This window comes from Branchiostoma belcheri, unplaced genomic scaffold (genome assembly GCF_001625305.1).
Source record: "Branchiostoma belcheri isolate BF01 breed outbred unplaced genomic scaffold, Haploidv18h27 scaffold92, whole genome shotgun sequence".
Taxonomy (NCBI): domain Eukaryota; kingdom Metazoa; phylum Chordata; class Leptocardii; order Amphioxiformes; family Branchiostomatidae; genus Branchiostoma; species Branchiostoma belcheri.
In genome coordinates this window covers 898,465-912,505 of record NW_017804598.1, presented here as the reverse complement: position 1 = coordinate 912,505, position 14,041 = coordinate 898,465, and the positions used below count along the sequence as shown (strand labels likewise).

The 14,041-nt window shown below is 39.6% G+C and overlaps 2 protein-coding genes across 2 annotated transcripts in view; one reads left to right on the top strand and one right to left on the bottom strand.

Moving 5' to 3' along the window:
- LOC109488165 (EF-hand calcium-binding domain-containing protein 11-like) overlaps window positions 1–3,552 on the bottom strand; it is a 15,927-nt gene extending 12,375 nt beyond the window's left edge. Inside the window, exons 1-3 of the mRNA XM_019792324.1 lie at window positions 3,465–3,552; window positions 2,909–3,004; window positions 2,362–2,413 (exon numbers count right to left, since the gene is read on the bottom strand). The gene's annotated coding sequence lies outside the window, so the exon portion shown is untranslated. The remainder of the gene's footprint in view (window positions 1–2,361; window positions 2,414–2,908; window positions 3,005–3,464) is intronic.
- A 201-nt stretch (window positions 3,553–3,753) lies between these two features.
- LOC109488147 (F-box only protein 11-like) overlaps window positions 3,754–14,041 on the top strand; it is a 16,280-nt gene continuing 5,992 nt past the window's right edge. Inside the window, exons 1-11 of the mRNA XM_019792306.1 lie at window positions 3,754–3,962; window positions 5,394–5,482; window positions 6,134–6,233; window positions 8,151–8,292; window positions 9,235–9,364; window positions 9,488–9,571; window positions 10,066–10,198; window positions 10,621–10,727; window positions 11,098–11,209; window positions 11,780–11,886; window positions 12,397–12,534. Of these exons, the coding sequence (XP_019647865.1) occupies window positions 3,881–3,962; window positions 5,394–5,482; window positions 6,134–6,233; window positions 8,151–8,292; window positions 9,235–9,364; window positions 9,488–9,571; window positions 10,066–10,198; window positions 10,621–10,727; window positions 11,098–11,209; window positions 11,780–11,886; window positions 12,397–12,534 (1,224 nt within the window). The 5' untranslated portion in view covers window positions 3,754–3,880. The remainder of the gene's footprint in view (window positions 3,963–5,393; window positions 5,483–6,133; window positions 6,234–8,150; window positions 8,293–9,234; window positions 9,365–9,487; window positions 9,572–10,065; window positions 10,199–10,620; window positions 10,728–11,097; window positions 11,210–11,779; window positions 11,887–12,396; window positions 12,535–14,041) is intronic.

The following is a 14,041-nucleotide window of genomic DNA, read 5'->3' as shown; positions in this document are numbered from 1 at the left end:
TTTATGCAGAAGAAATTTAATCTACAGCAATAATGTTCCAAATTCAATATCCTTTTTGATGGATTAAACATCACAGCATAGGAGTGATGTAGGAGGTGACAAGGTTAGTGGAGCTTCTCTTTGAAATACACAATAAACTAGTTAGGCAGATGCTGCTTTAAAGGTGTAAGAGTGGCATCATCCCTAACTAGCTTTGTCACTTTTTGAGACTCCAGCTCTGTTGGCTATTTGTCCAACATCGCCCCCTAGCAAACTAAAGCAGAAGTACATCAACATGGATGTCCTGTAACAACGTGGAAATGCTGGAATAGCAAATCTTACATGTAGAAATGTTTTAATTATTCAAGTAGGGTGTCTTAAATAAATGATATTTGTGTATGCAACTTTGAGATAGCACATTGGTTGAAGATATGAATCCTAAAGATATTCCTATGATGTAAAAATAGAAGGCAGAAAAGGAAAATGATGGTGCTGAAATGACATGCTTTGTATTGTACTTATGGTTTTATCTTAATCTTATGCAAAGCACTTGTGATAATATGAGCATGTTTTCCTTGTATTTCATTACATTGTTTACTTTGCCTTGTTATCATGTTTATGATAGAATAAACTAACTTTGCATTTTTAGTTTTTTTTGTTTTGATGAATTAACTGCACAAATCCAATCTATTAAGTCATGATAGTCACAAGAAAGCTGATCAGCTCACAACAATGGCAAGCAAACGTTAAAAGCACCACATAGTGACAATATCACAAACTGCAGTAGCTAAAGCAAGGATATATGTTCTGTACTTTCAATACACATTGCTTATTTGGACATCAAGGTAGTTGAAAGAGGTACATGCATACTTACAAACATGGTGCTCAATGTGCATGCATGTACCGATAAAATTCTTCTTTAGGCAATTGATTATAATATGATTGACCAGGAACCCAGTTCTGAAAATTGTTGACACATGAATACCTACAGTATCTCACATTACTACATGCTGCCATGTATGCTTGAAGAACTAGTTAATTCCCCATCCTGTTCTAAATTTCTGGGGAGATCCCTGAACTGTAATTTTAAAAGTTATTTGTCTGCGAGTCAGAAAAGATACTTCATGAAGTAGACTGGCAGAAAATTACACATGTATTATTATAATCCATGGACTTAGGAGGGTTCTGACTCCATGGATAATCCTGGACTTACTAATACTATGTATTTGTAAGTATTGACATGTGTCCGTTGTTTCTAATGCACATTTTAGTATGATTTTACACTGATAATACATGTACTTGACTAGACTTATATGTGCATTAACCTTATACCTCATAGGTATGAATTAAAATGTTGAGTGAATGTACCTGTCATCTCTAGCAATAAAGGTCAAATTACTCCCTATGATCTAGACATGAGGTAATATGACATGATATGATATGGGATAAATGCTCAGTATAAGCTATATTTTTGCTTTTGATTAACCTTCTCTCTGCTCTGTAACCTTTACAAATTCCATGGTGCAATGATAAAAAAATAACAGCAAGAAGTGTGTTAAAACTCCTAAAAAAAGTTTACTTGGGGTTTTTAGGCCACACCAATTTAATTTCTTGGTTAACGGATTTTTCTCGAAAAATAATGGAGCGGGCAGGCAAAAAAAAAATAAAAATAAAAACAGGCCTAGGCATCCTATTATGGCCCCAAATGGTACGATAGGAGCCATGAAGTCAACACACCAGGCTGGCTCAAAATTTAAACAACGAATTTTGAACTTTTAATGATACCTTTGCATTGAAAGATGGAATAACAACTAGGATGAAAAGAACTGTTTTCAACTGTTCAGGGCAAAATATGAGTATTTTGCAGTTGATTCTGAATTCTTATTTTTAATTTTATTTGCAAATCAGAAAAAAATGAAGCGGGTGAATCCGTTAACCAAGAAATTAGATTGGTGTGGCCTTACTGTTATTGAACACAAGAAATTTAACCCTGTCAACCACCTACCTGATGCAATTACACCTGAGCAAGGCAGGAGGACACTGTCAAAAATTTGTTTTGCATAACTGATAAATGACCTTTTGGCGTAACACAGTTTTGTACAGTAAGTACAACGAAGCTATGTGTGACTGAAGTATAGAGTTTGATCCACTCATACTAGGAAGGACCTCTAGTCTTTTTTTATAAGTCTGGTGGATTCTTTAACATGCTCAAGGTGTTACAATACATGTACCTCCATTTTTCATGGAGGTCAAAATGTGGCCTGTGGCTTTATCTTCCATCCGTAGGATGTCCGTAACCAAGAAATTCAATATGTAAAATTTAGATATCAACACAGATGAGCTTTCATACTCCTATAGTATTTGTGCTCGAACCATACTCACCACGTTGCCCATTCACTTCTGTAGCATTTTTAAAGACCTGGTCCACTTCAAACTGTAAAAGGCAGTGCAGAGTCAGTATGTACTGGTAAGAAAGAACATCAAATAAACAGCAACTAGAAATATGAATGTCTCATGAACTTGTACTGCTTTAATATTAGGCCTAAGAAAAAAAAATGTTGTGTTTTCTGTTTCCCAACTGACCCTAGAAAAAACTGCCAACCCTTTTTTGGGGTGAACCCCAACAATGGACATAACTTTTTTGAGCTGATCAACCTTTTCTAGCACCATGATTTGACACCTGAGTGAAGAAAATGTTGTAAAATCGGTTTTCAAATATAAATTTTTAAAATACAAGTGTCCGCATGCGAGTTTTACTTTGTTAAACTACATTATATAAGTTGGATCACTAGCTATACATGTGTATATAGAAAGACGTCGCCAAGGTAAAAAAATATATATATAATCCCTATCTACCGACCCTAATTTTTTACAGGCAACACATAATTTTTTTCCTAGGCCTTAGTGACAATGTGAAAAGCTGATCCACCTTTGAAGGTTTGTATCCAAACAAGGAAACTGTGGCCACTTTGACATCTTCTCTGTTCAGATATCCTTTCTGTCCGGAATCATATTCATAGAATGCCTGGAAATACATAGCAAAACTCCTAATATACAAGTGATACAATAATGTACTACTAGTACCGTAATGTACAAACTATGAAATCAGTCATATTGTTCAAACCTCCTTATTATGGATGATGGGAAATTAGATTGCTTTTACTACAAATTACAGAAAAGTAGAATAGCTTGTCTACCCCTATGTCCTTTAATATGTGGAGACCGCCTCTAATTAATTTAATGACTTCATAAAAGTTCTAAACATTGAAATATGTCCAAATAAAAAAAAATATAGGTAAGACCATCCTTACTACCATATTTTGACAATAAATCAGCTTATACTTCTGTGTGAAAAATGGGCTGAAAGTCTACAGAGTAATATTACTGTTTGCAAACAATGCCAGCCACACCCTGCAACACCTAACACTAAAGTAAAGACATGGAAGCGTGACATTGGCCAGCTGTACCCCCCTCCCCACTCTTACACACTCACAGCCGCGATCAAGCGCCGATCCTGCTCAGTCACGGCCCGCGGTGGACCCGCTATGGTCTGCCCGAACACGAGAGAGGAGGTGGTCATGATATTTTGTCCCACATGTTGTCAGATACGACAGATTCCTTCCACACTATTCATTAGAAATGCCGACTTTTGTCATGAAAGGCTTATCATGGTGCTTGTTTTTACCGCCTCTTACGAGCTCTGTGATTGGTCCATCTGCACGCTATTTTCTCACGTGTTTGTAACGATCGCCGGGATTGGTTCATCGGCGGCAGCCTCTTTCTCATATCAATCCTTCTTCCTGTCGATCCTGAAAATGGCGACTCTGTGAATGTAGCAAACATTCGCCGCGATTTTACCGTATTTTTGGACTTTCTGGGACCAACGTTTTGAACAGTAGTGATGAGCTCAACGCGGACTGGTGTGAAAAGGACACGGAGAAGACCTAGGCCCAAATCGGCCACGGTTTCGGCTCCCGTCGCGGGTAGGTCTCCTCGCCTTTGTTGTGCCTAGCTATGCGGGGCCTTGTTGGTTGGGTTGCCGGATCCGCGAGATGCGGCCATTATTTACGTGCTCTTCCTCTGCTCTTTCCTTTCTTTTTATCTGCCCCTATATCCCCGGCTAGTCTCAGTACCTCCTCGTTAGATTGTAGCAGTTATCTATGGGGTTGTAGGGGCTGTGGTCAGTTGTGTTCCATTCGAATTACATGCCTTTGTTTTGCACAAATCGCAGACCTCTGGCCCCACAGGCTGGCCGGCCGAGCCTAGGTCTGGTCCCAATATCGCATTACCCGGCGTGTGCTTTGTGTTTTCATGCATGTCTCTGCGGCCTCTTCCCACCAGGGACTCCACTACAAACTCTACACGAAACAAGCATATTGTATATTGCAAAATTTCACCAACATCACGGCGTCAGATGATGTGTGTGACGAACGTATTACGGTGCATGCGAAACTGCGACAGCCAGGGGTTGTGCTCTACTATGGTTGACAATGGCTGAGTATGCCGACAAGAATTTCTGGGCTGTGTCCACACCTTAATACACGCTGCAGGCATGCCTTTGTAGCTGTAGAAGCAAACCCTGCCGGTTAAACTGTACAGCAGAGCACTACAATTGCATGCAGTTTGTCTAGAAGGTGAAAATTCCAGAAAAAATTTATTGATTAGCAAAATAGGCACCCATGCCATGCCCTAAAACTGACTTCCTGTTGACCTGGAAGTGACCTAGGTGCAGTGGGAAAAGTGCGTCAAGATTGTATTTCCCTTCTTTTAGACATTTAAAGCATTGGTAACTCGGCTTTTGAAGTTTAAACCCACAAAAATGAAATGCTGTGTTTCTTTTGCAGTGGTGCGGTTGAAAATAATGATCCGATGGGCATAATAATTTGATGCAGTGTAATTTTGGGGGTACTTCAATGCCCAGGGGCCTGCACCTCAATTTGCACCTGGCAGTATTTTACTACGATAATCACATTACACATAGCAACATCTGCACAAGATCAGTCAGCAGCTAGATTCTGCATCGGGTTAGCAGAATTACTACTAGAATGGAGGCATGTGGGAGACTAAAGGGTCACACCTTTCTTCAGTATTTTTTTTCTGTACATCTGCTTCTCTTGTGGTGAGATGAAGAGATTTGCTTCCTCGCGTCTGCTTCAATTTTTTTTGTTGAAGTCAAGTGTTTTTCCCCATTCCATCCTAGCACCATCGTAGAAGAGAAGACGGTATTCTGAAAGTGTCCATTGCAAGCATCTGCAATGTGTTTTTAAAAATGTACAGCTGCGACTATTGACTTACATGATAAAAAACATTGATTATTCCAAATCCCCATGCCATGGGATGTATAGTTGGTCTGTAGGGTAGGATTAGGGAAGTTGATTACAAACACTTTATCATGATGTTCCCTTGTCTCTCAGGTCCCTCCTCCTCTAGAACATCAGCAACCAGCAGTACTGTAGAGGCCAGTCATCCCTACAGGCTGCGCAGGAAAAGTCGAGCGGGACTGGTAAGAAGGAGATCTTCTATTATTGCAAAAAAGAATGTTTCGTACATTTTTTTGTAGCATTTTAAGACATATTAGATTATAGATTAACATGGAGGACTAAAGAACAATTACTGACAAATCACAATTGTATGTAAAAAAAAGTATCTTCTTCATTGTCAAAGTTACTTTAGTTATCTACTAGTGCTTTGAAAAAGCAGTGTTGATAGGCTGATTTTGTTTGTATACAGTATAGCATAGAAATTAATGCATATGTGTATAAATAAATTAGATTCTGATTTTGAGCAGTATGATTCTGTTTGTTGTAAAATAGAAATGTAATATAAATCAAAAATAGCTGTCAAAGCGTGTGTCTAAGATTTAAGGGATGACGCATACTCAGTTACGTATAAAGATATTTGAGCATGTATGAAGCATGTGTGGGTAGGTATGGCTAATCCTTCTTTGGTATATGCATGGAAGGAAAGTTGATTACATCAATACATGTAGCACTCCCATGCTAACCTGAAGACCAAAGGTGCCCCATGTGTGGCTGTACTGAATATGCATTACAGCTTTATTGTTATAGATGAGCCTCAGTAGATAATACAGGCCCTTCAAAGGGGATCTGAGGCAGTGATTTTCACGCCTAGAACGTTGTTTTCTCGTTAGCAGCAACCTGCCTCGGGGGCGCAGAGCGACCATGACAGTGACGTAGGCTTACCTGTCCGCCAGCCCAAGCGTTCACGGCTGTCCATTCCAGAACAAGACCACGGTACGGTTAACCTAGCACAGCTCACAGCTGGAATCTGTGGGGATTTCCCTAATTAATTAAGGACTAATGAATGAGTGACTACAACGCTGATAAAACACAGTGTACAGAATGTACCAGCAATACTCTTACTTGGTAAAATTTGGTGCATTTTTAGAGACTTTGTTGTAGCAAAAAGATTGAAATCGTTCCTTTTGTGGGGAGATGTGAGCCAACCAAAGTCAAAACTTACTATCACTTGAGCACAGGCAGGTGCAGTTGGACCTCACTGTTTACATAAATAAAACCTCTGTAATTCCTGGTTACAACCTCATGGATATTAGTACCTTATTTGGGCACCATTCTTTAGACCAAGTCATGGTAAAATTGCCCGTAGCTAGTTAGGTAGAACGCGCCATCCAAGAGTGCCCTTTATCACATAGTGAAATCTCTAAGTGCACAGAACAAATAGGTAACAATTAAAGCAATTGCTGTGAAAAATGATCCTTCTACAATGTCTTGCAGAATTACTGTGCTTCAGAGACCAGTTGTCATAATTCTTGGTCCCCCCACCACTCCACCCCTTGAGTTTTTAATGAAGAGATTGGTCTAAAATTGAGACTTATGAGGTCCACTGGGTATACCTTTTGTTAACAAGCAGCTGATGCCATGGGAGGATTCATCGAAAACTGATGCAAAGATACTGTTAAGATTAGAAGGTCAATATCGGCGGTTCATCATGAAGAATGGAGGGCTCAAACGCAATCAATTTTGGTTTAAATCTGGGCTGGTATACTGTAATAACAAGATCTTTAGGGGTTGTATTGTGGCCAATCAGGAGGCTGCAGCGATTGATCAATTTATCTCCAGAGGACCGAATGATGACACATGAATAGGCATTGTTCCCACCGTGCTCTGTCTGGATGCACCATGAGTCACCGGTAAAGTAAACGTGTGCAGAAGGATTAGGGAAGAGGAGGATTGGGGATGGGTCAGCTGGGACGGTCAGCAGAGTGGACAGATGTCAGGGGTGGACAATGTCTCTCCGGCCAGCTGCATGCCTCCCCGGGCATGCCCCACTGCTTTGAGCAGTGCTCCAGAACCGAAACGACAAATTTGTCATCGCATTATCCCAGCCACAATGGGTGCCGAGATGGTGTGGTGCCTGTAGAGAATGGCACTAATGGGTTAGCCAGTCTCTGGTTTCCTTCAGTAAGTGAAGGAGAAGAAATCATACACGATTTTGATAATGTAAACTTAAAAGGAAGCTCATCATCATCCAATACTGGATTTTAAAAAAAGCATCAATATTATATGTACCACAAAGAGATCATACAAGTTCTTTTTCTGTTCCACCTAGAGATCAATTAATGGACTGCCCTTATGTTGAAAAATTGGATGACTTTTTTAGAGGTTAAAGAGGTTTAAGTGCCTCAGCATTGTTTATATTTTATGGGTCTTGATTAAATATTTAGCTTTTGGATAAAAGCAGAAACACATCAGTGAAAAAGTTTTTTCTGCTTTTGTGTGTGAATGTAATTATGTGATGTATGCTGTGTAGCCATGAAGTAATGTCTGCATTAGAAGACAGCCTAGTTAATTTTTTACCTCCAATACTTTCTGAAACATAGGTGAAAGAAAGGCTAGTTTTACAAATCCCAGTCTTTTTTTTTTGTACCAGCTGGTATTATAATGAACTACTACGTTCTTTGTACCAACCTTTTCTAAAGCTTCTGTAAGTCTTGAAAGTAAATAAAAGTGAATTATTGTTCAGGACCTTTAGTGCCGATTTCATGGCTTGAATGCTCTTTGTTGGGTACCTATCCAATGACAAATACTTTAAATTCATTCAGTTGTATCTAAAATGTTTGTCTGTCTGTCTGTCTGTCTGCCAAGGCCCCCTAAGTTGTATCTAAACTGTGTGTGTGTCTGTCTGCCAAGGCCCCCTAATCAGCTGGCTGCAGGAGGAGGTGCCTGATGAGGTCCTGCTGAAGATCATGAGTTATCTGAAGGAGAAGGACCTGTGTCGAGCTGCGCAGGTCTGCAAGCGCTGGAACACCCTCACCAACGACCCCACAATATGGTACAACTCTTTCTCAACTTCCTTACAACAGCATTTTGTTCTTTATTGTCCTTAACCTTCACCCTGCTGAGGTTGCTGTTTAGCACCAAATTTGTATAGGTTGAGGGATTTGGTAGCAGGGAGAAGGTGAACAAAACGTATGTGATAGTGTTGTATAGAGCTGTGTACCGGTACGCAGTACCGATACTGTACCGGTAAAATTGATTAGGTACAGGTCCAAAATACCTAATCCCTCAGTACCGGTACTGTACCTAAACAATTTCACACCAATTTTATGCCTATTTGTGACCTCAAATGTGTAAATAACTGGTTAACAATGGGTCCCTGTGTAAGGACAGTGTGTTCATGAAAACAAAAACATATATATAGCCTATATTTTATCTGAACATTCGCCATAAACAAAGAATAAACCTTAACTATCAAGTTTATTTATGTTTTTTTTGTTATTGAAGGAGTTCAGAAGAGCATATAAATTGGTCGAATTGTTCAGGTACAGGTTCAGGTCCGGACCTGTACCTAACCCTGTGTACCTGTACCTGTACCTGTACCTAAAATTTGTTTAGGTACACAGCTCTAGTGTTGTACCATTGAATATTTAACCTTTAGCATATTGAAATAGCCACTTGGCTTCCAATTCTGTGTGGGGTTAGGCAGCATGAAGAAGGTTAAAGACCAATAGCGATCAAATGATATATCTATTCATCATGAAATGACATATCTATATAAATGATCTGTTTGTCATGAAATGACATATCTGTATAAATGATCTATCTATTCATCATGCAATGGTTTTTCCCAATTCTATATTGGTTATGGGGTTAGGCAGCAGGAAGAAGGGTAAAAACCAATAGTGATAAGAAAAATGTTACGAAATGTAATTTTTCATTGTTTCCACCTCATATGCCTGGTATCAAATGTTTTTTTTTTTCCTTTTTTTTTCAGGAAAAATCTATACACAGCAGTGTTTGAATATACCCAGCCCATGATGCATCCAGAGCATGGGAAATTCTACTTTGTGAAGCCAGAGGAATATAACTGTCCCAACCCATGGAAGGACAGCTTCCGCCAATTGGTAAGGACCAACAACTTCCATGGACACAAGCTGTATTTCCTTGTTGTATGTATTAGATTGTTGTGTAGGGTACTCCTGTTATAGAAGTTACTTATTAGCTGTACCATTCTGTGTTTTACACAGTACAAAGGTGTCCACGTAAAGCCTGGTTATGCTGAACACTATCACAACAATGCTGACCGCTACAAGGGCAGAGAACACATGTTGGTGAGTACAATACACAGTATATATGTCTTTGTACTGTGGAAAAAATTACCTAAAAGGTTAGTCTATGCTTCTAAAGCTCATTGGAATTTTCATTTTTTCATCATTTTGAAAATAGCCCAAGTCAAAGGTTATGCGTAGAAAAATCCATCTGATTGTAATTTTTGATGTTCATGTTGATATCATCAGTGTCACGTTTAATTGGTATTTGTTGGTTGCATAACTGATAAACTGCCTTTATCTGTAACACACCAGTTCTGTATTGTAGGTCTTAATGTAATACCAGACAGTGAGGTTTGAACTACTCACATCGGGAAGAGCTCCTCTTTTCAACTCTTTTCAATAAGTGTGGTGGGATCTTCAACATACTCGAGGTGTAGCTCTCCTGAAACACAGGACCTCCGGGTTTACATCAAAGAGGTCATCCCTAACCAGCCCTTTGGTACTTAAACCATCTCTAAGATACGTATGCTCAATGGAGAATTTTTTCCTTGCAGTATTATGACACCATTGAGGATGCGATGGGAGGAGTGAATGAATGTCACCATGAAGGTCTGATCTTCGTCCACTCTGGGATCTACCAGGACGAGTGGATCTATGTGGAATCTCCCGTCACCATCATCGGGGCAGGTGAGGGCAGAAGAACTTCATTTTAATTAAAAAACTAGAAAATATACAAAAGTTTCAAAGTGTTGGAGATGGTAGAATATGAAGTACTTATCTTATAACATCAAGCTAAACCAAGAGTGCCAAGAAACAGTTATTCAAGCAACTGGATATGATTTTGGAGACGGTGTCCAACATCATATGCAGTTGCTTGAGTAACTATTTCTTGGCGTATCTTACTGGTATTACCTAAATGTCTAACCTTCATCGACTTAAACTAAGAGTGTGCACTGCATTTTTGGCAAGTCTTTCTTTTGACAGTTGATGACTTTCTCAAAAGTGAACACATTCTCTTGTGTCAAATCCTTGTCCTCTAGATTATGATGTACAGACAAATGATGTTTCAAAGGTCCTTTGCTGATGTCTAGGTGTATTTTTCCCCACAGCTCCAGGCAAGGTGGCTGAACATGTGGTGATAGAGAACACCAGAGACTCCAGTATTGTGTTCATGGAGGGATGCGAGGACGCTTTTGTAGGATTTATGACAATCAGAGTGAGTACTTGATTATTTCCTCCAAAGAATCCGTATTCTTTTAGTTGAAAAGTCCTGTAGTGTTTGTACATGTACTGATGTAGTTGTGTGTTCTTGCATCAGAGATGTACACAGCCAAAATCTGCTATTGTGAAGACAGCTACACACATATACACTTTGTTGGTCAATGTAATTTTTAAATAAAACCAGATTTGTATTTTTTTTATACAACTTGGTATCAACTTACTTTGATAATGACTTAGGATTGATGTACCTTCAGCGCAGTTTAGTGGTTGCTTGCAAGACTCTTATATGAATCAGAGATACCGAACAAAAGACATTAATTGGCACTATTTGGTTTGATTAATTTTTGTTATTTTTCTGTTCATAGTTTTCCCCAGAAGACTCCTCGGCCACCCACCACCATGCGCACCACGCGGTGGAAATCAACACCAACTGCCGACCGATCATCAGTAACTCCATCATCCGCAGCTCTTCCACAGGTCTGTCAACTACTGCTTTCACTTCGTAACAAAATTTCAGGTTCTGAGGAAAATGGACATGTTCACGGAACAGAGGGGTAAAAGACAAATGATTTGATAATGATAATGATAAGTTCATAGTACTGCAGTGACTGTAAAAACAGCGAACATGAAAGTACCATGAAAAAATCAGGCATTACAGCACTTTCACCGCTTGTCCTGAGTGGTTGTCAACCTTGCCCCAGTGGTGAAGCACCATCTGTCAACTTGCTTGGTGATTAACCTTTATAACACTGAGGAAGCTGTTAATTGGCTACCAATTCTCTATTGTTAATGGGTTTAGGAATATCTGAGGTGTACAGAGTTGCATTTTTTCAGTGCTTGGAAGAGTGTGAAAGACTAAACAATTTGGTAATGGTAATGATTAGATCATAGTACAGAAGTGACTGAAAACTGTTCACATAAAAATAGCATGAGAAAATCAGGAATTACAGTAGCTTCATATCCCAATCTTATATGTAATTCTCAGTCATAACAGACTCTGCTGATTGGATGTTTGAGTTAATTGAGTTTTGTCCATCTGTCTGACAGTTGGTTCAGCGGTGTGTGTGACAGGAAGCGGTGCCCAGCCCACCATCCGCAACTGTAACATCAGCGACTGTGAGAACGTGGGACTCTACGTCACAGATCATGCACAGGTCTGCTTTATTCTGTACTCTTCCTTTTACTTGTCAAGTTTATGGATCTCTCCGGAAATTTAGAGCGGTATAGTGCTTGGGATAATCATTTTTCTTTTTTTAAAGACAATTTAAACAATTTGAGGCCATTTCCTAGATGTTTGGCTTCTTACCTGATCAAAAATTATATTTTAAAGAGATTTGTAAAGAGAAATTTTTGAAAATCACTATGATGGTCCCAGGATTACGGCATAACTGGGGAGCACCATCATTCCATCCTTAAGGGAGATCCCTGAAGTTACACGATATTTTAACTGTAGCTCTATGCTAATAGCTTTGATGTTTGATTACTTAGTTCAAAGCAATTAGCATCTCAAGTTGTCATATGGTCATGTACCGTGGTAATGTGTAATATCATTGAAGAAGAGTTTTGAATTTTCCTGTTGAATTGAACATCTGAAATAACAAAAAGGTTTTACATAAATGATTGGCCTTGTAGATATATAACACATATTTTGCTGTTAACTGCAGGGCTTTGTTGAAGACTGTGAGATCAGTGGAAATGCGCTGGCTGGGATCTGGGTGAAGAACTACGCCAACCCCATCATGAGACGTAACCACATCCACCACGGGCGCGATGTCGGCGTTTTCACGTTCGAGAAGGGGATGGTATGTTCAGCGTCTGTAAACACGATGGTCAGATTTGGGCCCAAAAGTCCCACTCCGCTACTATGGAGATCGAATCCCCCGAACCCGCGAATCTTGTTCGATATGACGTCATTCGAATAGAGCGGGCGTTCGATCTGGGGTTACCCGCGGTCATTTACAGTAAAGTCGCTACAACCGGCCACTTCAAGCCCTTTTTTACTTGGGAACCACGGAACAGGAAAAATCCACCTTTCCACAAATATGAACCGTTTTCAAAATATTACATCTATGCCGTGATTTTATTGTGGATATGTAACATGTAACGAAGCTACTGCCGTCATCGTGGGTGACCTTGAAGGTCAGAATTCTTGTTGACGCTGTTTTAAAATCCAGGTCCCCATATCCAAGTGGCACAGCATGCGTGCAAACATGGTATTTTAACCGCTCCCAAAAATCGCTCAAATTACCTCATTGAGGGCTTGTTTGGAAGAGGAACGATTTCCGCAGATTTCTGTCTTAGGGATTTTTTCAATATGGCCGCGATTATGAATTATCGGTATTTAAAGTTAAAACACTGCGTTTTTAGCTCTTCTTTTGACTGTAAGTCGAGTTTTAGTTAAAGAATAAAAAAATCCTAAGACAGAAAGTTTAAATTTACTGTAATATTTTTAAAAATCCCAAAATCTAACCTTATTTCTAATTTTCGGGGCCTCTTAAAATCAGTTGTTTGGTTCTCGTGAACCCTTTTTGAAATCCGAAATTGATCTCATTTGGAAGCAAATGTACACAAAGTGGAGCAAAGGCAGTGCAAGAATAACATTTGAGGTAAACAAAATCACTTATTACATTTTATTTTGACGAGTATTTACTCTCTCCAAGTACTTTTGTTTATTTTCAAATTTTACCCGTTGCCCCCGGGACTCCCGCGCGGCCACGTTCGAACACGTTCTGTAACCCGATACCTCCCTAGTAATGCGACTTTTAGCCTAGCAACCGACCGCCGTGAAAATTCCTTAGTGTTAAGAAAGGCAGGAATGTTGTTCTTGCCTTCAAGTACCAGTGTTACCAACCAAATTAGGTGTTCAAAAACTCTAAAACTTCAATTTTCCCTAGAACTATTGTAGAGTGGAACTTGCTACCACCTGACCAAGTACAGTTGGGCATCCTCACTAGATAGTTTTTAAACAATGCTTACAGTTAGATGTGCAAAGGTTAGGTTTAACAGGTCTTTTGTATGTATATGTAGCAATCCAACACTGCAAGGGCATTCATAACTGAACTGTGAAGCCAGGTACTCATTTTCACCTGAATCATGTGAAGAAATAGGTTTAAAGTGCCTTTCCCTAGGTCTGCCAGAGATTTGAACCCAGAATCTGAGTTAACAACCCTTACCACAAGAGCACATTGCAACCTTTCTTCAATTTTCTTTTCCCTCCTAGGGTTATTTTGTAGCAGTGTAACATCCACCACAACAGGATCGCGGGTTCGAGGTGAAGGCTGGAGCTAACCCACGGTGGTGAACTGTGAG